General features: G+C 35.4%; 2 protein-coding genes across 2 annotated transcripts; one reads left to right on the top strand and one right to left on the bottom strand.

Annotated features, from left to right (window-relative positions):
- Window positions 1-3,528: 3,528 nt before the first annotated feature.
- LOC132307996 (uncharacterized) lies at window positions 3,529-9,379 on the top strand. The gene is made up of 2 exons (XM_059805931.1): window positions 3,529-3,748; window positions 9,007-9,379. The coding sequence occupies exons 1-2, from the start codon at window positions 3,566-3,568 to the stop codon at window positions 9,199-9,201; spliced, it is 378 nt and encodes a 125-aa protein (XP_059661914.1). The 5' UTR covers window positions 3,529-3,565; the 3' UTR covers window positions 9,202-9,379.
- Window positions 9,380-9,968: 589 nt separating this feature from the next.
- On the bottom strand, window positions 9,969-24,423 carry LOC132307995 (E3 ubiquitin-protein ligase RGLG4). Its single transcript, XM_059805930.1, has 11 exons — window positions 23,762-24,423; window positions 17,017-17,101; window positions 15,574-15,714; window positions 15,343-15,456; window positions 15,080-15,177; window positions 14,858-14,937; window positions 13,331-13,436; window positions 13,113-13,240; window positions 10,873-10,999; window positions 10,495-10,551; window positions 9,969-10,384 (listed from the first exon to the last, which is right to left on the bottom strand). The coding sequence occupies exons 1-11, from the start codon at window positions 24,077-24,079 to the stop codon at window positions 10,298-10,300; spliced, it is 1,341 nt and encodes a 446-aa protein (XP_059661913.1). The 5' UTR covers window positions 24,080-24,423; the 3' UTR covers window positions 9,969-10,297.
- Window positions 24,424-25,394: the final 971 nt, after the last annotated feature.

Below are 25,394 nucleotides of genomic sequence, written 5' to 3'. Positions count from 1 at the left end.
TAAAATCACCTAGTGTAGACCACTCCGTTGGGGAGCTAACACTATTGATTTTAGATTGAGTGTATAACGTTATTAATGCTCTAATGAAAAATAAAATATTAAATATCTTGTCATTATAATCTAGACTCTTTAAATCATGCGTAGGGCCTTATTTTTAAAGATCTAAGTACAATGAACATTTAATATTATTATTTTCATGAGACAACCATTCTTGTAATATTAAGACTCTTCAAATCATGCGTGGGGCCTTATTTTTGAAGATCTAATTACAATGGTTTTAATAACGAAGGCCATGGGGTAATGTATAAAAATCCCCGCTCCCACTCAATTTTTAATCATTCATAATTAGGGTTTTGAATTTATTCATTTACATGATATAATGTATGCAAAACGTCTTGATTTTAATCCAATTAAATTTAGAAAATATTTGGACTTAAATGATTCACTAATATTTAATTTGAGGCACACTTCAAAAATAATTTACAAAAATAATTTTTCGTTTCCCAATAAGTGGCCTTTAATTAATTAGTAATCAAATCCAATTAATTTTCATAATTTTTAACATTTAATTGCTCTAATAACTGCATGATGGTCTTCCATCAGCATGAAAACACCCGCAGGAGGTTGATACGCGCTAGGAGAAGCAAAACGAGGCTTGCTACGCACCTGGAAGGTCATTCACGAGCTCCCACGCGCCTCTGGAGAGTCCCAGCGCGTGTCACGCGCTCCCACGCGCTTACACGCGCTGGGAAGATGATTCAGTGCATGCCACGCGCTGCCACGCGCCGGCACGCGCGTGGGGAAGGTTCCTTTGTCCGGCGCGTGTTCTTCACGCGCCGGATAGTTGACTTTGTCTGGCGCGTGTATCTCACGCGCCAGAATGCTGACCTTGTCAGCGCGTGTACTACACGCGCTTTTCCATTGGCTGTCCTCTTCAGTGCACCATGGGTGCTGTTACACTAGATTATACGTCCATCTTCCGGCGCTGTCCCTCGCCGTCGGCATTGCTCCGGTCGCCGGAAAATCGCCGAAAATTCCAGAAAATATTTTTAAAATTCCAGAAATTAAATTAAGCCTTAAAAAATTCCAGAAAAATTCTGAAAAATTTCTAAAAAATCCTAGAAAATTCCTGAAGTCTAATTTAACCCTCTCGGACCTTCTTGAAGCTTCATAACATCCTTTGATGAAGATTACATGGCTTTAAATAAATTTACAATTTGAAATATAATGGAAAAAATTAAATTACATCATTGAACTTTCAAACGGCTAAATCAAAGCCTTAATTACATTCATCTAAAGATAAAATTACATTCCAATAACCTATAAGCTTCATCCATGGCCCAAACATTCATCATCATTCATTCACAATTATACATACATCATGATCATATAATAATATAAACATATGCATATATAAATTTGGATCTATGATGATGATTTTGATAAAAACATGATCTCTAGTAATGAATCAAACCATGCTCTGATACCACTGTTGGGAAACGTGCAAGTTTTAAAAACTTTTCGAGGGATTTTGATTCATAGATCTTGATTCATCACATAGAGACAAATTTTATGCAAAAATAAAAATATGATGTATCATTCAATTAATGGATTGAATACTTACATCAAAGGTCTGAGTAAACCTTTAAAATTTTCCTCTAAAGTGAATGTTCTCACTTATTGTAGATCCCTTAGCAAGATGCCTTCTCCTTGGATCTCCATCTTCTTGGTAATTATTTTGCCTTTAGGAATCACTCATAAGCCTCTATGAATTACCTTGGAAAACTAGGCTTGTGGGAGCCTCTATTAGATGAGACCATAAACCCTAATTTTCTAGAGAGAGAAAATTTATTCCTTTTTCCTTCTCATAAAAATCACCCCTAAAATATACATAGACCATGTATATTTATAGGCAACATAAAGGTAAAGAAAAGGAAACAACTAATCCTTCTCAATCTCTAATTCACATGTCTCAAATCTAATATGATTCCAATATCAAGTTGGGCTATGAGTGAGAATCCTTTGGGCTTATTATTTTTATTGGCTACAATGAATTAATAATTGGCCCGGTCCATGGACCCAATTAAATTAATTCATAAATTAATTTCTACTCCATTAAAAGAAATTAATTGAACTCCAATTAAATAATAAATAACCTCTAAGTCAATGTTGCACTTTGACCCCTCTATGCATAATTAGTTATCGGATAAATAATGCCATCAATCCGACTACTTAATTAATATATTTATTTTGGTACCTTTAATTATTTCTTACTTGATCACAATAAAACATTTGTTTGACAAAAATAATAATTTAAATAAATAAATATATAATAAATCATTTTGTCTAAAAATACACGAAGGCCTTCGAATTTACTTTGTGATCAACCATAATCAATACAAAATAAATACAAGTAGCAATGATGCAAATATTGAAAATATAATCCTCTAACTATTAATTATATAACTACCCAAAGTGTCGGTCTAAGGATTCCGAAGAATCCGCCGAACAAATCAAAGTAATTATTAATTAATAAAAGAGTCTATACTTTTCTCATGCTTAAGAGTCAAATGTCATGACGGTGATAAGGAGTAATTGCATACGACGGCTCTCGCAATATATCTCAACCTAACGCGGATCCAGTTCAAGTCTTAATTAATTATGAGTCCATCCATAATTACCGACTATGAACAATTTATAATTACTATTTATATATCATGCATTGATTGTCATCACATACATATATATAAATATTTCTTGTAATTACATGGACACTATCAATTTCATAGTGAATCGAAACATAATACATTGAATTCACCAATTATATAAATCATAAATATTTCAGATATGTCAGGAACATATGTCACTATAATTCAGATAGGAATTTGCTATGCCAGGGCATATAAATTCCAACAAGAATATGTTCCAGTAATCTTATTTTATATTTATAAAACTTGGGATATTTGCAAAAAAAATTAGCCCCAATAAAAACTAATTAAAGTTGCTTGAATCGATTCCATCAAAATCTAAATGTCACAACATCACCTAAACCACTGCATTGTTGATCGACCTGGATTGAATCGACAATCTTTTTGAAAACATAAATACATAGACAGACTCCTTCAATCTAGGCTTCATCATTGCCCTAACAATATTAACTAGTAATTTGAAATACAAATAAGGGGTACCCAAAAAAAAAAAAATCAACTAGTAATAATTTAACAAACAAAAAATATATATTAACTAGTACTACTAATAACTACATCCAAAAAGTGTAATTTTGTAAAATTTTCCCATGTTTCCAAGTGAAAGATTGAGGTTGTTTTTGGTATAAATGAGTGTAAATAAAAGAAAGCATCATAATGTTACTTTAAGTGAAGAGAGAGAACTTAATTTGTTGTGGCACGTTCTAAAATTATTTCGTTTGATGGGCCACGAGTTTAATGGTCCAGTTCTTGTATACCAAACTTGTCCAAAAATCCAAAGTCCAGTCCATTGGACTAGCCCATGCAAGGCCTATATTCGAAGCATTTTCCGGCACATACACACACACAGAGAGAGAGAGATGAGCGCGGCATGGAGGTGGGTCGTGAGGATGACAAGGGACTCGAAGCCATTCTTCTTGACGTTTGCCACCGTATGCGGCGTCGTACCGGGTGTTATCGGCTACTGCGTTATGCAGATGACCAACTCCAGCAACCAACAGCTTGAAGCCCAACTCCGCCAGAAAGCTAGTCCCGAATCCCTTGTATGTTTCTTTACTACTTCTATCTATGACCTATCTTGTGTGTGTCTATATATATATATATATGTATATGATCCAATGCATCAACAAATCGTTATAATTTATTTATTGTTTGGCGTAATCGTACCCTAACTGCATTTAATTTTATGAAACTGATGATTTAATTGTCAACTCCTTTAGTTACATGTTTTTTTTCTCCAGTTTTTAGTTTCATGTTTGATGCCTTTTAGAAATTACCAGAAGAAGATGTTTGATTTCTCTCCTTAGTTTCCATCATTCTCTTTGATGGATGCTTTAATGCTGATCTTCTATATTTATGTTCTTATTATTTGGGGGAAATAATATTTTAATATTTTATGGAAACAATTGTAGCTCTTGGCCTTTTATCTGAACACATCTGTGCTGATCAATTCGTATATATGTTCTCGAACCCGAATCCTCTCATGGGCCATTTCAGCCTGTGCCTGTGCCATTTCATCCTGTGCCGCAGTACATCGCTTATGCAACAACTTTACATTTGCTTATGCAACAACGACTACTTTTTCATGTATCTGTTGCACTACGATGTAGTACATTTCACTAGCGATGTACCAGGGACACAGGACCAAGGCATAGGTCCGGATTCATATGTGCTGATGTATTTCTTTCATTGTCTGTAAAATATTCTAACTTATTGCCTATTGAGATGACCATAAATTTGGTGATTGAGGTGGATGTAAACACACAGAAATTCGGTATTTAATGCGAACAATGCGACTTAGATGATTGGTGAACAAACCTTTTTAGTAAGTTTACTAGTCCTTAGAGCTACAAGGTACAGTGCAACCCCCTTCAACACAAATTTAATAATCCTTGTGTACTGCAATTTTTTTAAGGCTTTCTTCTTTCATTCCTTAATTCCAAAAAGAAGACCCAATATTTCTGCTTTGTTAGAATTTTCTTAACCCTTGAGTCTTGAGGAGGAAAGGAAAAAGTAGGGGTAATAGTCTTGCACTATTTGCAATATCCTGCTGAATTGCTGATCATACCGTATTGACACGTTATGTGCAGGAACTCCAACTCAAACTCCACAATGCCTTTTCATCAGCTATTTGCAGTCACCTATAGGAATCCTATAAGATAGAATATAGGCAATTACCGGACGTTTGACTCATAGAACATGGAAACTGAACTTGAATGCTAGGGAAGTAGAAGCGGTGAAACCATAATTGATAAAATATTCAGCATAAGAGAAATTAAAATTGAAAATTTGAAACATAACAGGGACACTTTTTTCCTCTTATGGTCTGATCTCACTTTTTGAGGGCTGATGGAGTTCGATGGAGAAAGAACCTTCTGATCAGGGTTGTGAACAACAATAAATGAGGATGAGCTGATGGACCTCATGATCTGACTCTGAATATGGATGAACTGAACTCTTCTATGGGGATATGGCGTTCAATGGATTCTCCATCTTCTCTTATGGGTTGGCATCCGGGGCTTCAAATTTTTTTTTTTTTTTGGGCGGGGGGGGGGGGGGGGAGGGGGGGTTAAGGGAGGACGGGATGAAAAATGAGGCAAGGATAGAATTAGGGTTAGATAAGTAAAAGCTATTAAAAGCAAACAACGTGACTGTGGTTCATTTCTAGCTCAATTATTACTCTATTTCTAGGCTGATTAAATCATGGGTAACCCTTATTTCCCCCATCGCTTGTACCTATTTTCCTCCAGTCTCCATCTTTATAACATATCATAGAGGTTTTCATCTTCTTTCCCTTATTTTAAGTCTTGTGTGATGCTACTCAGCATCTGCGTCGCGCCTTTGCACCTATTAGCCCCACATTTGATGAGGATGCTGTATCCTCCTCTCCATTTTCTTCACAAATGTGCTTAGTGCCTTCCTTTTTGGTAATCACTCAACTCTCATCACAAATGATCATGACGTTGATTCCTCTAAGTTGGTTTGGATTGCCTCTGGTCTTTACCTTTGTCATATTGCAGGTGCCTTGCACTTTTATCTTCCTGTCATCAATCACCCAAGGTTGTCTGCCTTTGTGTGTAGTTTGTCACCCCTATGATTCCTCCTTAAGGATTTGCCCCTCTCATCCTTCTCAAAGTCATTCAACAAACCTGCTATAGCCATTGGCTAATGCTAATTCCCAACTCTTCCATTTCCTTGGCCCAGTGCCAACCCAAGTTTATAGCTTGTCTATAAAGAAGCACAAATTACTACCTTCGTAGCATCTATGGATTCCAATGTCAGGGGTTGAGGATCCTTAGATTGACCATTGCCAAATCCTTCTCTCCCCTCACTGCCTTAATGAAGAGGCACCGCCATATAGGGGTGCAAGTTGGGCGGGTTCAACCCAACCCGAACCCGGACCGAGTTTTTCAAGCTGGGTTTTGTTATTTTCCCAATTCGAGTTGGGCTCGGATTGACTGTTTTCAGCCCAACCCGAACCCATTTTGCATATTATGAAATTTTATTTTAAATTATAAAAAAATAATAAAAAATCCTCACGTTTCATGCTTTCAATCTAACGGTTGTGCTTGTATATAACACTCTCAGACTAGAGGACCCTACCCATTCCTTTTATTTATCTCTCTTTTCATCCGTTGAGAATCCATCATCGCTGCTGCTGCCGCCAATATTCTTCTGGGTATTTACAAATCTGTAACCTCTCACTGATCATCTCCTATATTTCAGGTACTCTCTCAGTCACACACAACCCACCATTTTTCTCTCTCTTGCTCTCACTGCCGCCGCCCCTTGCTCTCTCGCTGCCACCATCCCTTACTCTCTTGGTGGCAGCTTGCTCTCGCCTCCACTGTTCCTCCGAGCCTGTGAAAACATTCTTGTTTTTTTTGCTTCTTTGATTCTAATTTTCTTGGGGTTTCCTGGATGTGGTAGAAAAGTTAGGTTTTGAATTTTGGAAGTTTATGCTTCTGTTCGTCTCAAATCCCAAGCAGTAAACAGTAATGGGTTTATCATAAAATTGACTATGAGAAGAATGGGGGTTTCTATTTACCAGGGAAAAAAAAAAGAAGAAAAAGAATAGAGGGTTTCTCAGGAAAAGAAAAGGCTGAGTTGTTAATTGTAAGCAAAAAGGAAAGGTCAGATACACAAAAAAGGAATTTTTTTTTTTATAAATTTGTATTCACAGTTTTTTTTCCTTTTTCTTTTTTACTTTGCTGCGTAAAAAGCTACATTGTTGTTTAAAATAAATAAATAAATAAGGTCAGCCGGTTAACCAGTCAAATCTGGAAACATTCAGGTTCGGGTTATGAGTTGAGCCCGAATTTGGGTTTACCTCAGGCTGGCCCAACCCAACCCGTGTCAAGTTGAGGTCGGATTCGGGCTGGGCACGCCCAAGTTGCAGCCCTACCGCCATAGCACGATAGTATTGGCAAGACATATCACTGTAACCTGTGCTCTTTACTAGTCATCTTGATGTCCAGGGTCTCAAATTCCCTCGCTGTCAAAAGAAATTGTCTATCTGATGCTTTTTTATTTTCCTTGGTTATACAACGTCCTCCCTAGCCCTAGATCCCTCCTGTAGGCACCAAGTTATTCTGTAGGCTAGCCACTTTCTCTTGCAGATTTCTTGGCCCCCCTATTCAAAACCAATAGGCCTTTGCCCTCAAGGATTTGCACTCAATCATCAACCTATCTAGTTCATTTTCAGCCGTAAATTGACAGCCTTCTGGGCTCCCCCTCAATGAGATACTCTCATTCCATGGCTTCAATTTGTTGCTCCAAGGCTTCCTTTGCCCCCAGTAACTTGGTTCATCAAGCTTGTCCTTGACCCCTTTTTTTTGTCCAAGAAAGGGTTATTTAGACTCTCATCTCCAGAGCCGTCTTTCATCGGCAGAATTTCCCTTGAGTAGTAACTCTTTCTTCCCGCTACCTGTGGAGTGTAACTTGCTTTGGCACCAACTATTATGGGCCTAGAGTTCGTCCTTGCTCTAACAAACTCATTGGCAACTAGGCATTTCCCCCACTTGACAAGACCTAGGTTTGCCTTACCCACAAAACTGATCAACAGACAATATGGAGTCTCCTGAACATTCCCACCTCTTTAACAGAACCTTCTAGATCTCCTTACAAAATATCTCATATTTTATCTATAATGTTTTAAAATAATCTATACAGTTCTACTAGACTTAGTTACATAGAAATGCCATACCGATGTCATCCATCATCCCAATATGTGTTTGTTTGGTGTTTGCATGTCTTAACCTTTTAAAAAATGGAACTTAACTCAATTACATAATAGTTGTTCTGGACCAGCACTTCTTGTTGCAGTGTAAGAGTTGCAGATTTGGTCATGCTCTCATGTTTCATAGGATATATGTTGTTTGTATTGCGTGATGTGGTGAAATAAGGCCATAGAAACTGTCTCCACTCCCCACTTAATACCCCTCATCCCCTCTCTGGATTTGTGCTATCTCAGTATGTTCCAATTGATCCATCATCCATTCTTAGTGGGTGCCTTACTGCCTTGAAACCCCCATGTCTAGCAATGTACAAATAAATTTAGTGTTTACAGGGGGAAATTAGAAAAACAAATAAATTTAAATGCTTTGGTAGTGTACCACTGTACCATAATTTCCTCAATTACTTTTGCCTCTCTTTCTTCCGTCGATTAGTAAGTTTCCACACTTTTTTGCTTTCAGTGACCGACTTTCTAAACACAAATAGAGGGAACAAGTGCACTTAAAAACAGTTACTTTATATTGAACATTGCAGGTCCATGCAGTTTCCAATATGTTATATAGAAACCTGCAAATGCATTTTGAAATCATCATGGGAGTCATTTTTGTGACTATACTTGAGACTAACTATACCATTTGATATGTGTCCATGTTATATAGAAACCTGCAAATGCACTTTTAAATTATCATGGGAGTCAGTTTTGTGATTAGATTTGAGACTAACTATATCAGTTTGATACATTTCTTCTCCCTTGTGATAAGAATGTGCTATTGTCCTTCATGTCAATGAAGTTCGAAACAATACCAATTTGATCATGTTATTTGCTGACTTGATACCCCGCCAAGCACCCTCAGTTAATGGACACTAACTGGGGATCACTTCTTGTCTTGACACAGCAAATATGTTATCAAATGGGTATCGAAGGGGGGCAGGTGGAAATGGGTATCAATTTTGTGCTTATCTTCTTCTTCCTTTGTTTTTACATATATATCTTTGTACGTTCTTAGTTTAGTTTTATGTTAGTGGAAAATCATTTTGACATATATTGTTTGGACTTGTAAATTAGATGATGGGGAAAGTTAACAAAGATAGGCTGGCAGAATTCCTTGGGGAACTACAAAGGAAGGAGGAAACCAATGACAGATATGTAGCTGCTCTAAAAGGTGAGACATTGACTAGAAAGCAATACGTGAGAATTCAACCAATCCCGGATAGTAGCAACACTGAAGCTAAAAAGGAAGACAAGGTCGAGAATGTTTAGTGGTTCTGGGAATCGATTTGTTGTAGCAGGGCATGGACTAGAATGTTTCATTGTTACACAACATACACCTGATTATTCTGACTCTCTGAATCATGGATGTTTCTTCCCCCTGCCTCCTCTATATATGTATCTTTCTTTTTTTGGTAGGTAATAATATCTCTTCTTTTTCATTGTTTCACGTATTTAAACTTTTACCCTCCATTTGGTTCTGGAAAGGAGTGTTTTATTTGTCATAAAAGCAAAGTGACCCAGGTTGGGGATTCAAATTTTCAGAAATGGAAAGTGAATTGAGCGTTTTACTTGTCAAGACAAGAAAATGAAAATGTGGCATAGGTGTAGTCGCTGTTCTGCAACTTTGAGCCGTGTTACTGACTGTAGGCGGGCACTTATTGGTCCAAAGCATTATACCATGTTGTTTGGTACTTCTCCCTGGATTGTATTTATTTCTTTATTCGTATGTGTATGTATTTAGGAGTAGATATTTTGCAATTTATAGTAATAAAATAAAATCGCTATTTAACTTAAACCTAGTTTATTTAATTAGCCTATAGCATTTTAGTTTATTATATAAATTGGTACCAAGTGTTCAACATAAAACCTTAATTTGTTCTGGATCAAACAAAAGTAAATAGGGTGTTAGAGACGTACTGCATTATTTCACAAACAAAGAAGGAAGGTCCTTTGTGAGCTTATGCTGAAATCAGACATGACAGCACCCAAACAAGATACAAGAGGAACAATCATCAAACATTGTTTCCAACCACCACTGACAGAATCCAACATTTTACTCACGTGAAACAGAGAAACTAAGGTTGCTCTCACAAGGGTGACAATCACAGGCAATAATTTCAATAATTTCTTGAAGTACACGACCGTGAAATCACAACCACTGGATTTTTCATGGAAAACCGAAAATATAAATTCAGCTAAGAACTAAGAGAACATACAACATGGACAAATACTGTACAAGGTAAGCCACATTTTAACTTGTGCACATTCACATGTTCCATGTTCAGCCGTAAGTGACTGAAAGCAGATCATTATGCTGAGACACTTGCACAAAAGTCGGTAATTATGTCTGGTTCTCCAGCTTCAATCACCCCGTATACACCCTGAGACGATTGCTGATCCGTTGGCGGCATATGGGGCAGTTGGACAATCTTGAACCACAATCTCTACAAGTCTGCAATCAGTCAACTTCGTGTTGCTCAAAAGTGTCCCATAACATCAACGCGTAATTCAGATTGGAAAAACAGAAGATAAATATATATGGTGTTGCTGTTTCAATCTTACCAGGTGTCCACATTGAAAGGCCAAATCCTTGGAGTTTGTCAGGCAAATTGGGCAGACCTTCATTTCAATAAAGGATAAAAGAAAGATACATGCATTAGAATTCCAGAAAATAAATTTGATTTTTGGGCTGATTAATCTGCAAACATCAGGGCGCTTTACCCAGTTGGTTCGATAATTAGATTATGGTAATTCAAATTCAACCCTGAAACCAGCTGAACTTGCTGCTAAATTTCATTTTGCATCTTGTTAAGTTTCACGGGGTTTACTTGTCAAAAAAACAAAGGTTTCACGGGGCATATTGATAGAACTAGGAAACCAAATGGACTTGTCTGACAATTTTCCCAATCAGATGCTGAATCTATCTATCATGATCCTTACCTGGCTTCGGTCATCTGACGAAGGCGCTGAAGGGTTGCTTGGCTGCCAGGATGGAGGTGCTGCAAGCCGACTGTACGGAACTGGAGGAGGGCGTGGAACTATTTTTCTTGCTTTCCCCGTTGTGCGTCTTTTCATCCAATGCAGCAACAACAAAAATACAATTAACAACAACAAAATTAGTAATAATAAGGGTAAAGTGCAATAAACCCCCCTGAACTTTACTCTCTCCCAAAAACCCTGAACTTTTTTTTATAAAAAAAAAAAACTCCCTAAACTATTCAGATTTTTGCAAAAAAAGACAGATGACACTATTCGGTCAGTGTTTGGCCGTAAAGTAGTCACTATAAATTTAAATGGCAATCCTACCCTTACAGTTACTGTATTGATGACACCACAATAAAATCCCCAATTGGAACCTTGCTCCTTTGGCATTGCTTAGCAAATAAAGTTACTGCTCTCATATACTCCATCCCCAATCGAACCATCAACCCTAATGGAAATCGCAATCTCTCTCTATGCTCTGCAATCTTCTGTGATATACAGTGAGAAAACGAAGGGGTCAGTTTTATTTGTTTCACAAACCAAATCGAAGGTTTGTTGAATCTATTTTGTCGAGATAAAGCTGATTCTGTTAGTTTTTCGAATTAAGCTCTATCTATGTTCATAGGAATCTCCGGAACCATTGCCGAAATTGGGTCTCAGCATCTCGCTGATTTTGTCACTGCAGTTGGCCGTCAAGAGCTCAAGTTTCTCGCCAGTGGTGTTGCTGGAAAGAGAGACTTTCACCGTTCTGCAATTGTCATCGGAGTTATGTCTCTACAACGTCGCTGGAGCTCGTGGGTCTATGGAGGTGAAGCTGGCCGGACATGTTCACGCTGATGAAGGAAGTTCTAGCTCTCAATGATTTTCACGCTTCCTGGTCTCGACGGTAGGTCTCGTCGGTTTTTACTGGTCTGATTCAGGAGTTCCGGCTACTGATGGGTCCTCAATGCTGTTCCGGCCATGGGTAGTCGCCGTCCTCATCGCCATTGATGCTATATGAATGTTATTGGAGGGCTGATACGGAAGAGTAATTACTTGGCAGGAGTAACTAACGAACAAACCAATTAATGGCACTGGTAGTTTGGTTTAATTCATTCATCAATAATTTTGTCACAATTTATTCATCAATAATTTTGTCACAATTTCATCTTTTTTGCGAGCATGCAAAATAACAGGGTTCAAGCTTGAACCCTGAGACAATATCAGCCCACAAATTTCCCCATTGTTAATTTATGTGTCCACTAAGGGGCAACATTCAAACACTTGTTGAAACACCTCTCTCCCCCGCATCCTTTTAGCACCAAGTACAGAGATGAAGCAATAAAGCTACTGTTGCAACGGCGTTTCTGTTACGAGCAGGAAACAATGTTGCAAACAGGTCCAATAATGGTGAGGTAAAGATGTGATGCGTTGGTAATAAGATGAGAAAGATGTGTTTTAATTTTGGTTTTTCTTATCATCAATATGATGAGCTCAATGGCTGAAGGAGGTATAGTTTCTGTGATGGAGTTTTCAGAGTTGATTGGCTGTGGTCTGTATGGTTGGTATTTGGCACTAAATTGTGTATTGTAAGGTGTTGTTTGGCATAAATGATAAGGGTAATTTCGTAATCTAATATTTCCGGAGAGCTCCGGTGCCGGCAAATTTGGAGTTTGTACTTAAATTGCACAATTTAAATAGTTTAGGGGGTATTACTTAGTTCAGGGGGGTTTGTTGGGAGAGAGAGTAAAGTTCAGGGGGGTTTATTGCACTTTACCCTGATAATAATAAAGCAATGATGCATAACCAGATCGATTCAAGTGTAAATCATGCAACAGCTATCACTGGTTGAAAGGCAACATGATTCAAATCATACGTAAATTTGTTTTCTATTGAAATTGAGATCTTGTATCCGGTAAAATAAAATTGTTACCAAGCCCAACTAATGCCGTCGTCAAAAACAAATATAAAAGAGATGAATGACCTCACTGTATTGAAACCCTCAAGATGAACCAACATTCCGAGCACTGAAAAACGTTTACTAAGCGTGTTCTAAATGATAGGGAAAAGATTTGAAATTATTTCAATTTCACTTGGTTGTTTGACTTCATGAGTGATCTAAACCGAAATTCTCATGCGAGGGAAGGCTTAAATTTAAGTTTTCTTTGGTGCTAGAAACCAAATGGAATTAGTAAACTAAGAAATCAGGTACTCCTTACCCTAGTATACCAAGTTCAACGGCTGCTTTATATTGGATGGGGATCTCCATGAGGGCAGCAAGAGCAAATGCAGCTTCTTTTTCAGCGGGAGTTGAACTTTTAGACATAATGTCTGTAAAGTTAACAAACTGTACACACAAAATACAAACAACAAAAGCCATTATATGTTGAAATCTACCAACATGAAGTCAAAGTGTATTCTACACTACTGGTGATACCTGAAAATTATCAAAATCACGAGAAGGGATCTTGTCATCAAACTTCCTCATGTCTTCCCAGGGTCCATCTCCAACACCAATAAGAACAATTGAGAGAGGATGAAAACTGGTCACGAGAGGAAAGCCAATAAATTATTTGCTCCAAGTTTTCATGATTATTCATTGCATTAAACTTTAGAAACAAAGCAAAACTTAGCAGAACTCTTGAAGCCTTGAACCTCCATGCTTTAAGAGGGAAACAGCAAAAGAATTACTAATGTTATTGATTTGACTCGAGAAGAAGTGAAGAACATAAGTGAATCAGTATGTTATATATGTTGCCTGCTGCCACCTATTCATCTATTGAAAACAAAAACCAAACATGTTCTAGGAAAGCAACGAAATACTATATTGCCACACAAGGATAGCAGAAATCCCATTTGGATTCTCAGATGGTAGAAATAAAGTTGGCGGAGTGTGTGCGGGTGGGTTTGAAAAAGTCTAGTTCGCTCTTTTTAAATTGGACAGGGTTTATGTGAATATTAATAGGAGTCATTACCTAGTGCATTGGTAAAATGGTTGTCAGCCGTGAGAATACGGTTTCAAATTGTGAGAGCAGTCACATTGTGCGCCAAACGGTTGCATCTATATCTAGTTTGTCCTTCCAAGCACCCTTAATTTACAGGCGGCACACTGAGTAATGACCCTTTTATGATAATTTTATAAGATTATTAATGCCAATCACAGACAAAAAGCACTAACAATGAAGTAAAGCAAGGGTAGAGACAACCGAATTTTAAGTTAAAAACCCACACCAGGAGAAACCACACCGAACAATCCACTATCAGAACAAGTATAACCCATTACTCTGACTCAGTATTAGGCCCAGAACACTTGCAAATAGTCAGTTGCAGATTGTCTTAGACATACAACTGATTGTCCACATGGTGCCTTCAGAGAAATCCACACACAACACGCCTTCTTCATATATGTGCATTTGTTCCATGTGCAACTTTGAACTTTTTCTGAACTTGGATTTTTTTGTTTGCCTTGGCACTTGCAAGAGAGGGTTGCATCTACTTATCAAAAAAGAGAGAGAGAGAGAGAGAGAGAGAGAGAGGGTTGCATCTAAGGGAAGGTGTTAGAACTTGATATAAATTAATGGCCACATTCACAAAAAAGGCATTTGGTATTCTAAGATGACCTGAGACTGTGGCCCTGAGGGTCTTAGGTTCAAGTTTCTATCTCTGCATTTCTTCCCAGGTTCAGTGTGCAAGTTTACAGTTTGTTCAGGTTTGATTAAGTTTATTTGTCTCATTTGTGAAATACAGGTTGCACTTAGTTGCTGTACGGTCTCTGTTCAGGTTCGATTAGGTTTCTTTGCCTCGCTTGTGAAATACAGGATGATATATGTGTTTAGTTGCTGTTGTAGTCTGCGTAAAGGTATTCATACAATTCAACATGAATCATGTGACCAAAGTTATTTGTGACTCCAGAATGACAGTAAAAAGAAGAGAAACTGAAATCATCTGGTTTACATGGGCATACCTTGCATTGACAACTGCTTTAATTGTTTGCTCCTCTTGTGGGCTGAGTTCACGATCGCTTGTATTGACGCTTCTTGTAACCTTCATGAGAGAAGAATTTAATAAGTTATGCCAAGCAGCAGTGAGTTTTCTTGTGTTGTGTGAATAAGGGGAAGGGGTAGTTTAGAAGTGATGAGTGCGCTTGTGTTTGTATAAGAGGGAGGTGGGATTATTTAGAAGTGACCTGTCCATCTGCTATGAGAACCAAAACATGGTACTGCCCACCACTTTTCTCCACTATGTCTATTGCAGCCTCTACTACCGGTCCGTAAGATGTTGGCCCTTAAAAAAAAAATCACGTGGCTCTATGATGATTTCAAGGCTATGATCTCAGCATAACAAAACATTTGAAGAAATATATTTGAAAAGAGTCCATGATTTCTTTACAAAAGCATAATGATCGATAAACAACAAACAGCATCACAGAAAATACAGCAAGAAGCCAACCTGACAGTTGCAAGTTTGGAACTATCTTCCTATAGCAAGCTAAAACTTCTTCAAAGCCATGACAAGGTGAATGATCATTGTGAAAGCTAAAGACTTCTTGATCATGGGTAGTCGCTGTCATGAACAAATTAATCCAAAAAAGTACAAGAAAAATATTAAATGATCAAGGAAAAAATTGGGTAAACAAAATAGAAAATAAAATAAATCAACTCTTGGAAGACCACGTCTTACCATCACCAAACCCAAAACAAGGAATTAAGTTGTCTTCATCGAAAGGAGCCAAAGTTTTCCCAATAATAGATATGGCTTTCTCGTATGGATTAGGTGTATCACCAATGGCATGCAGGCTCCTATTGTTGAATGAAACTTTGCCTTCAATGACAACATTAGCCATTCATGCATTAGCTTCTAAAACATATAAACAGAAGACACCCCTTAAATCAGAATAAATTCCCAAGGCAAATGAATTGTTTAACCAATAAAAACCCAAGCCAATACATCACTGGCCTGTGGCCATGGTGTCATGATCAAGCAAAACAGGATTGTGGCCATATGTTGCCAGGGACGGAGCCAATTTAGGCTCAAGGGCCCCGAATACATTTTACATAATCCCTCCCCCCTCCTCCCTCCCCCCTCCCCCAAAGATTTTCAATTGCTAAAGTTATCTCTTATTTGTTTCCCTTTCTTGTCTCTTTTATTCTTCAAATTCCTTTGATTTCCTTCTTTATATATTAAAAAATTATAAATAAATTAAGAAAATTATAAATAAATAAAAAAGTTTTTAAAAAATTAAAAAATAAAAATAAAAATTTGCTCAATTAGGCAAGTCACTTGCCCCAGTGCCTCAGGAGGAAGCATCAATTCGACTCCTCTTAGGTGCAAACAATTCTTTGGAGGGGGTCGTGTGAGCACCAACTATGGGGAAAAAAAAAAAAAACAAACAAACAAACAAACAAAACGCTCCCTTCAAAGTTCCCTCATTTTTCTTCTTCTTTTGTATTTTTTTTTTCCCCACTTCTTAAAACTCTTCTTTTTGCACTTATGTATGCACTATAACCTTCTTTTTTCTTCTTATTCTTTTTTATTTATTTATTTAAATGTATTACTGTAATTTTATGAACTCAATCTGTTTATTTTATATTTTTGAATTTTTCTTTCCTGTAATTTTTTTGTTCATAATGACGGTTAGATGTCATCTTAGTTGGAAAATTAAAATAAAATTATTTTATTATGTTCGATATGCCTCCCTTAAAATAGATTTATGGCTCCGTCACTACTTTAATTGAGGCTAGCATGCATCCCTAAATCAATGGAGGGTATCATACATCGCTTTCAAAATACAAAGACTCGTCGAGGACAGTTTTAATTATATTCAATAGAAATATTATCAATCAATATTTTGGTTCTTATATTTATCAAGTATTTATCTTTCTCATACAATTTCTTGGTTAGCATATTATATTGCAATGATTTTTTTTCATTTTTTTTTATTTTTTGGCCTTTTGATTTGAACAATTTAGATTTGTCATGTTACAAGTACATTGCACCACCCTAAAATGAAATCTTGGCTCCGTCCCGATATGCTGCTACAATGGTATAATATCTATTTCAGAAAGTAAATGATAGTGAAATAGTTAGATTCAATAAACTAGAGAATTTCAAACATCCACAAACCTGTCCATTCGTTACTTTTAGTGAAATCTATTCCAAGAATAAGATTTGACGACTCTAATCCTGACTCTCTCAAGGCCGCAGTAACCTGCAAAAGCAAAAAAGCATGTTAGAGAGCTTAAATGATTAAGCATACCCAAGTTATGCTCTGCTTGGTTTCAGTGATGGAAAAATGGCCAGAAGGGATAAGGGGAGGGATGGATGAAGCATTCCAAGGGAAGGAAATGTGTCTCTTGTTAGCAGAAAGCACAAAAACAACGTTGTTTGAGGAATAAACATAAGCAATCACGAAGAATAAAACAACCATACACAAAGAACACAAGATATCCATGGTTCACCCAAAGATTAGGGCTACCTCCATGGAGCGCACCGAACAAATTCCACCACGAAAAAGATGAAGAACACAATGGAGAATTTTCTCTCAATCTCTCTGAATTGCTCTCTCTTGTGTTGGCACAAATCTCACCTCTCATGTCATCATAATATTTATCATACCTTAAAATCAGATTTGGGTTGTATATATAGTCCCAAACAATATAGCCAAACTTGTCCCACAAGAACTTGCCTTTTTAGAGTCCAAAACCAATAAGGAAAGCACTTTTCGCAACTTCCCAGGAGAATGGAACACGTTCCACATTATGGAACTTGTTCGCTTGTAGTACACTAACATAGTGTAACACGGAACCTGTTCCATTTTGTTAGTAGCCAAAACCAAAATTTGCAACGCCACACGCGAAACGCATTCCATGGGTCAAAACATGTTCCAATATGCCAATAGCCAAAACTAGACACCAAAATCAGCAAATTTGAAACCTCCCAAATCCTTCACGTGATCAGACTCCACAAACCACAACATCTCCCTCACTGTTTGTTTGGTTGAATTGAAGAAAATGAGAGTTTTTATATTTTTTTAACCAATATACCCTCATTACATAAAATTATAAAAAAACAAGTATTTGTTTAGAAAGGTTAAAATTGGTATTATATATTTAAGTAGTTATTCACTCTTTCCCCCTCTCTTCCGCCCAATTTTGGAAGGATAAGAAAAATTGAAGAGGGATCCTCCCTGCTTGCCATTCCTTCTAACCAAACATGAGAAGGCTCATCCATCCCTCCTCTCTTCCATATTTCTTCAATCCATCCTTCCAGCCAAACATAGCATTAGTGAAGGTAAAGTATATAGCCACAAGTTAATTGAAATTGAAAAGCTAAAATTTATTCACAAGGAACTTATCCAAATCTTTTTTTTAAATTAAATAAACAATGATTATTGACTTATATTAAAATATAATAGGATAGGATGAATAATAGGTATATGAATCTTATTATCTAATTTAAATAACTTAGAGAAGGAAAAAAAAAAAAAAAATTCAACGAGAAAGAATGAGACACACAGATTGTCAATTTTAAGCGACCACAACTGCACTTGTCACAGAATGATGAACCACATAATGATGAACGCTTAGAAATTCCAAAAGATATCGAAATTATTTTTTTTTTAGGGTAATTAAATTACCCTGACCTCCCCTGAGGTTTAGCCTTACTAACCTTAAATGAAAGTTTCGAAAAAAATTGCATCAATCTCCCTGGGGAAAACACAGATAACCCAAAATTTTGAGAGAATTTTTTTAAAATACCAAAAAAACCCTTTAATAAATATAATAATTATTTTTTATTCCTACTAAATACTACTAATTATTTAGAGATTAATCCTATATTATATCACAAAAATAATCAATTTATTTCCATATTAGCAATAACATGTCATATATATATATATACACACACACACACATACATACATAACATATACGAAGTGTGTGTGTGTGTGTGTGTGTGTGTGTGTGTGTGTGTGTGTATAGGACGTAAGAACTGGACAGTGGGCAACCAACGCCAACAGCTCCTCCCTGCAACCATCACCTCTCCTCCGCCGCCGCCATCGCCTTTCTGGCTTTCTACTCCACATCCACCATCGCTTCTCTCTTTTTACAAAACCCAATCCAGCTCCTCTCTTTCTACAATTCTCGATCCAACTCCTCCAATTTTTGTGACCAAAATCAAATTCCCTTTCTTAGAAATACACTAAGGGTCAATTTGGTAGAATGGAAAAGAATAGAATGGTAATGGAAGGAAATTAAAAAAAAATGTGTTTGGTAGGAAATGTTGGATGGAAAGGAAAGGTAAATGAAGGATTTAAAGCGATAAACTGATGTATGACTAGTAGCTTTTGTTATCCTTCCAAAAATAGGAGCAAATGGAAGGACAGGGAAGGAAAGGCTAATATTTTTAATGAAACTTTATTAATACCAAATTTTCCCTTATTTTTATTTTTTATTTAAAAAAAAAAAAAAAAACTCTATAAATAAATAAAGTATGGTTGTAAATTCATTACAATAGTTTCATTTTCTTTCTTTCTCCAAACATGATTACTATCATTTTCTTTATTATCCTTTATTAATAAACAAAATACGACATGCAATTAACACTATCATTTCCTTTTCTTTCTTTTTCTTTTACCTCATAACTAATGTTATCCCTTTTTTTATTTTTCATTGTACTAAACGTAGCCTGAATCTTTCATCATTTTTTGTTAAGGAAAAAGAAAAGAAAGATTTTGGTATCATGAAATCAACTCTCCAAATTGATCTCAGGACGCTATGAAACTAGGGCCTGAGGCCAAATTGATCTCAGAGGGAGGCAATGAAACTAGGGACTGAGGCCAGCAAAACTTTGAGTTGGGTATCATAACGTTTGAATAAGGATTTCCAAAGGTTTGAAGGATGTATTGCTACATTACCGTTGCACATGTATGCTGGTTGTCAAGAGATCCCATGGGTCAACCAATAATATGGCCTACAGTGATATATATATATATATATATATATATATATATATATATATATATATGAAAAATCAGAAAGTGTGGGGATGGCAGGGCAGTGGTGGTAATGGCGGTGGAGAGAATAGAGAGATGGCAGGGCAGTGGTGGAGAGAAGAGAGAGAACGTGGCGCCACTAGTGGTGGTGGGTTTTGCGGTGGTGGTGTTGAGGGAAACTCAAATTATTTTTTATGTTTACATCAGCAATAAAAAGAAAAAATAAATATAATAATAGCGTGGATAATATGATAAAATTACACTGAAAATTGATCCGAAAGGGGTGTCATGGTGAATTTTTCAAAAATTTCATTGGAGGGTAATAAGTCCAAACCTAAGTCAAAGTAATTTACCCTTATTTTTAATAGCTACTTACAAACTAGAGGACCTAAAATGTTTAATACTTTTTCTTTTCTTTTTTTTAATGAAACAACACCAAAGTCCTACCCTACTATTTTACTACATACAATACATTGGCTGACCATGGCCCTGTTTGGGGGAGCTTCTTGATTCTAAAATTCCTTCCACTAAATGAGCTTTGTAGAATACATTTTGATGGAAGAGATTTAAAATATAAAAGTTGTTTGGTGAGTGCATTTTTTGAAGTTATTTTAACTACTAATCCAGTTTAACTTGACAATTTTATCATTAATATAATAGCGAGTTGAATTGGGATATAACAACAACAGAGGAAAAAAAAAAAAGATAATTAAAGTGATGGGTGGAAATCACCAATGATGGAACAACAATTAGTGGTGACAATTTTTTTCACACTTCAATTGTTGATGCTTTCACTGTCTTTGTTGATACTTTCTACTTTTCATACTTCCATTGATGGCTGACGAAGTGAAGGTGGAATACAGAATCACAGACTGATCCAACTACCTAAGTTGAAAGAGGAAAAAAAAACATGGGGAGGGGGGGGGGGGGGGAATTGAACATAAAACGATAAAGAGAGATGGTAGCAAAAGTATTCATACCCAATTTCATTCTTATTTATAGCTATAATAAAACCCTAATTTTAGAATTAAGTGAACGTGATACCTAAAATGATCGAGTAACCTTTAAAATATTATATATATATATACACACACATATATATATTGAGAGAGAGAGTGGTTGTTCAGAATTCTAAAGAGGGTTGAATTGGATGAGAGTTTACAAATCTTATACCTCTTCTGATCCTTAATTTTTTAGATCAAATGGGAGTCATTGGTAGGTTTTCTGCAACTTTTAACATCTTATGTTCCGCCAGTTTAAAAATAGGGCAATATGGTAATTAAAAATTTATCACTTGATCAATAACCTGATTCCCGAAAAGCTATCTACGAAGCAAGTTTTTGCTGCTTTCCCAGAACGGGCTTTCAAGGAGCTAGATTTTCTTCAAAGTCCGTTTAAATTTTTTTACCAAACAGACATATTTTTTTGAAACGGGCTTTTTAAGTTTAGAAGCCCGTTCTGAGGTTGCTGGAAGCCCAGCCAAACAGGGCCCATATCATTGACATGGACAAAGTTTCGGATAGTGCATTTTTTATTAGCTGACCATATCATTGACACGAAGAAGTTATTACACGGACCAAGCCAATCACTATGGGTGTGTTTGGTTAGATGGAAGTAGTAGGAAAGGAAAAGAAAAAGAAAATTTTTAAAATTTTTAAGTAACTTTCCCGCAAGTTGTTGATTTTCCTCAAAATGTTTCCCGCATAAAACACTAGAAAATTTCAATTTCACGTGAAAGGTGAAAGTTATGACTCTATATTTTAACTTTCTATTAAACCCCTTATCAATTGGTGATTTGTATATATGATTAACTCTTTATAGACTTCTAATATATTTGTATATGATAGAACACCAATTATGAAATGAAATTTGTCACGTAACTTTTCAAATATTTGTTTTACTATGTATTTTTGAAATATGTATATTTGAAGTAAGCCTCTAAAATTAATTGCTAAAACTTTTCTCACATATAAATAATTTAAAATTTAATATAAATAATTATATTATAATTCTTAATAATTTAATATTTTATCATTATTTATATATTTTGTTTTTAAAAATAAATATAAATAATTGGGTAAGGGGAGTAACGCAAATTTATTTTATTTTTAATATTTAAAATCACAAGGATAATTTTGGTAAGTATATCATTTTTTTTTTTCTATTTCATGCTTTCCAAACTAATAAAAAAATATTTTCTCACATTTTTCTTATAAAAGCATCACAAGCAGTATGTTAAAAATTTTTGTATAAATCTGATGTGTTTTACACAAAAATTTTGTACTAACTATTTTTAGCTCCAGCAGTTGTTTTATACCATTTGTATAAAAGAAGGAATCCCCCAATAACAACCAACCACGTGTCATACCCAATGCCCTATCATACCCAATGCCCTACAGAACTTTTACATACTTTATTCAGTCTACTTTTTGGCGATTAAACCTCATGTCCCAATCCTCCTCAATTAGGAAAATAATAATAATTTCCCCCTATATTTCACTTTCCCATCACGCCATTAGCAAACCTTTCACGCCATAGGTCCTGCCGCTTTATCTAATCTTTAAAAATAACAAAGAATAAAAAATAAGATTCAAGAATGTAAAAACTACATGATTAAAATATATATCTAATATTTACTTATCAAAAAAATATACATATATATCTAATATTTGGCTAGTACATATTTATCTCATTAGAATATAATGTAAAAGAATAAAAAATCTAAAAAAACCATAAAATTTACAGTATGATTTGCAAAAGATAAATATCAAACGAAAGTGATAAATCAAACCATGTTTATTAGAAAAATATATAAATAAATAAAAGATGGTTGAGCAGTTCTTACCTTACCACTAGTTACAGATTATACTCTATTGCACTCTAGAAAAGTGCGAAATAAGGAAGCGTACAGAAATGACAAAGAATAAAGAGAACCGTTGGTGAAAAAGAGGAGGAGAAAGAAAAGATGCTTACATGGCAATGTAAAAATGCTATGTAAAATATACAACCCTTTTACATATTAGTGATGTAACCGTATATCTTAACAGGCTGCTGAAGATGAAAAAAATTTACAAAACATATGTGGCGATATATATTTTACACAAAAAGATTTTTTAATAGACCGCAGAGATGCTCTAAAATTTTCTTCTCCCAAATGTGTGCCAGAAACTTCACTTTCTTTTCTTTTCTTTCACCTTCACCTTCACCTTCACCTTCACCTTCACGCCCATGCCCATGCCCATGCCCATGCCATCATAAATTTCTATTTATCAAGTGGACCCTATTGAATACTTAATGTCGTGATTAAGTGTCTGATGCCGATTGGTCAAGCCAAGACCATAAAAAAAATTCTCATGCCATCATAAATTTCTATTTATCAAGTGGACCCTATTGAATACTTAATGTCGTGATTAAGTGTCTGATGCCGATTGGTCAAGCCAAGACCATAAAAAAAATTCTCATTGACGTGTTTTGCGTGGCTGCGCAGCAAGGGACCCAGGGTATCAGCAGAAGCGCGTTGACGTAATAAAAACTTTCAAAAAGAAAGCGTGTTACAGACTGACATATACTTGCAACAACCCTACCAGACACTAATCAATGAATGGATACACTTTTGTATCCTGTCTATATCTTATCCCTGTTGTTGAATTATTTTCTGTGAATGTTTACCATAATATTTTGGAGAAATGGAACCAAAAAATAAAATAAAAAAACAATTAAATTTTCAAAAGTCCAGACAAATTAACAACCCTCACCACTCTATGCTCCATCTTAACATAAATTACCCTAAACCAAAAATTTTAAAAAAAAAAAAACAAACAAACAAATTAAGATCAAAGTGAGATAGAGAAAAAAAAAAAAATAGAAATTAACCTGATCGAGAGTGCTGAAATTGTCCGGGATGTAGTGGTACTTGTTTTTCTTCTTACCGGTTTCCGAAGAAGACGAAGGAATATTAGAAGCTTGTGGGGGATTGGAAGGTTGTAAAGGCAAGGTAAAGGAAGGATTCTTAGGTTTTTCTTCTTCTGCAGACATACTGCTTCTTGTTATGGGTGTGGAAATTGGTTCACTACTCAAACTCAAATTCCTGCTGCTTCCCACGGATCTTTCTCTGCTGCCATCGACCCTATTGGTTGAAGGAGAAGGATAAGTAAGAGTACGTTTCAGCCACTTATACATAGTATTACCCATTTGACAATTTCATCTTCTTCTTCGACGATTTATTGATGCAGACTCTCCGATTCAAAGGAAAGAGTATACACATAGATAGAGAGAGAGTGAGTGCGTGGGTGGGTGGGTGGGTGGGTGGGTGTTTTTGGTATCAAATATTGGTAATTCAGTAAGGTGTACTCAAGCACTCACTGGGGCTCTCTATTTCGTCGGTGGTTCCCAAAAGGAAGAGCATCAATGCTTTCTTTTAAAGTTCAGATGGTACTTATTTTAATATTTTTACGAGTCCTAAGGCACACAGTTGTCGCTGGCCGCTGGGCACTTCTCGAAGAAAACAGGTGTGAGCCCTTTAAAACTCTTCTACACTTCTCGTCAGACCAGCGTTATTGTTTTTAGGTAAAGGACCGTTACACTTATTGAGACTTGCAAAAAGACATTTAGAGAAAATTTACATAAATTTTGGATAAAAATATTTTTTGAAAATTAAAAAATAGACAAAGACATTTTTTTACATAAAAAATTAACCAAATTATTTTTTGACCGTTTAAGACACTTTTTTTTACTTTATAATTTAATAGATTGGACCAATTTACCCTCGTGAATAATTTATGCATAAAGAAAAAGAAAAAAAAAAAAAAACTTTATATTATTCACTTCTTTTTTTTTATTTACTTTATAAATGTCCCAACTTTTTAAAAATGTAGACGTGAAAAATAATTTTTTGATTCAATACATATATTTCAAATAAATTATCTTTTGTTATTACTTTTTTTCTTTTTCTTTTTTATTTTTAAATTAAAATACTTAATTCTTTCATCTAAAAAAATTTAATTAATCTCTTTTCCTTAAAAATAAAAAATTTGGTACCAGTATAACTTTATGCATCTTAAATTATACATCAAATATTATGCATTTTCCAACATAAAAGAAAATAAATACCATCTTAACTTTATGCATGCCTTTGTTTTTTTTTTTTCCCCCTTTGTTTTATTATTATTATTTTTTCCTTTTATATTGGGAAATGCATAATATTTGATATATAATTTAAGATGCATAAAGTTATACTGGTACCATATTTTTTATTTTAAGGAAAAGAGATTAGTTTAATTTTTTTAGATAGAAATAATTAAGCATCTTAATTTAAAAATAAAAAAGAAAAAGAAAAGAAGTAATAACAAAATATAATTTATTTGAAATATATTTATTGGATCAAAAACTCATTTTAGACGTCTACATTTTTAAGAAGTTGGGACATTTATAAAGTAAATAAATAAATAAAATGTGAACAATATAAAGTTTTTTTTTATGCATATATTATTCATGAGGGTAGATGGGT

Source organism: Cornus florida, unplaced genomic scaffold, assembly GCF_030987335.1.
Source record: "Cornus florida cultivar Cherokee Brave unplaced genomic scaffold, ASM3098733v1 CherokeeBrave_3.0.0_Hap2_Chr05, whole genome shotgun sequence".
NCBI lineage: Eukaryota > Viridiplantae > Streptophyta > Magnoliopsida > Cornales > Cornaceae > Cornus > Cornus florida.
This window is presented reverse-complemented; position numbering and strand designations above follow the sequence as displayed.

What these genes read in the sequence shown, in the direction of transcription:
- LOC132307996 (XM_059805931.1), top strand. Translation starts at nt 3,566, where the DNA reads ATGAGCGCGGCATGGAGGTGGGTCGTGAGGATGACAAGGGACTCGAAG. An exon ending in AAGCTAGTCCCGAATCCCTT is followed by an intron (nt 3,749 to 9,006) that starts GTATGTTTCTTT and finishes CTTGTAAATTAG; the next exon opens with ATGATGGGGAAAGTTAACAA.
- LOC132307995 (XM_059805930.1), bottom strand. Translation starts at nt 24,079, where the DNA reads ATGGGTAATACTATGTATAAGTGGCTGAAACGTACTCTTACTTATCCT. An exon ending in TTCTCATAGCAGATGGACAG is followed by an intron (nt 14,938 to 15,079) that starts GTCACTTCTAAA and finishes TCTCTCATGAAG; the next exon opens with GTTACAAGAAGCGTCAATAC. An exon ending in AAAGCAGTTGTCAATGCAAG is followed by an intron (nt 13,437 to 14,857) that starts GTATGCCCATGT and finishes TCTCGTGACCAG; the next exon opens with TTTTCATCCTCTCTCAATTG.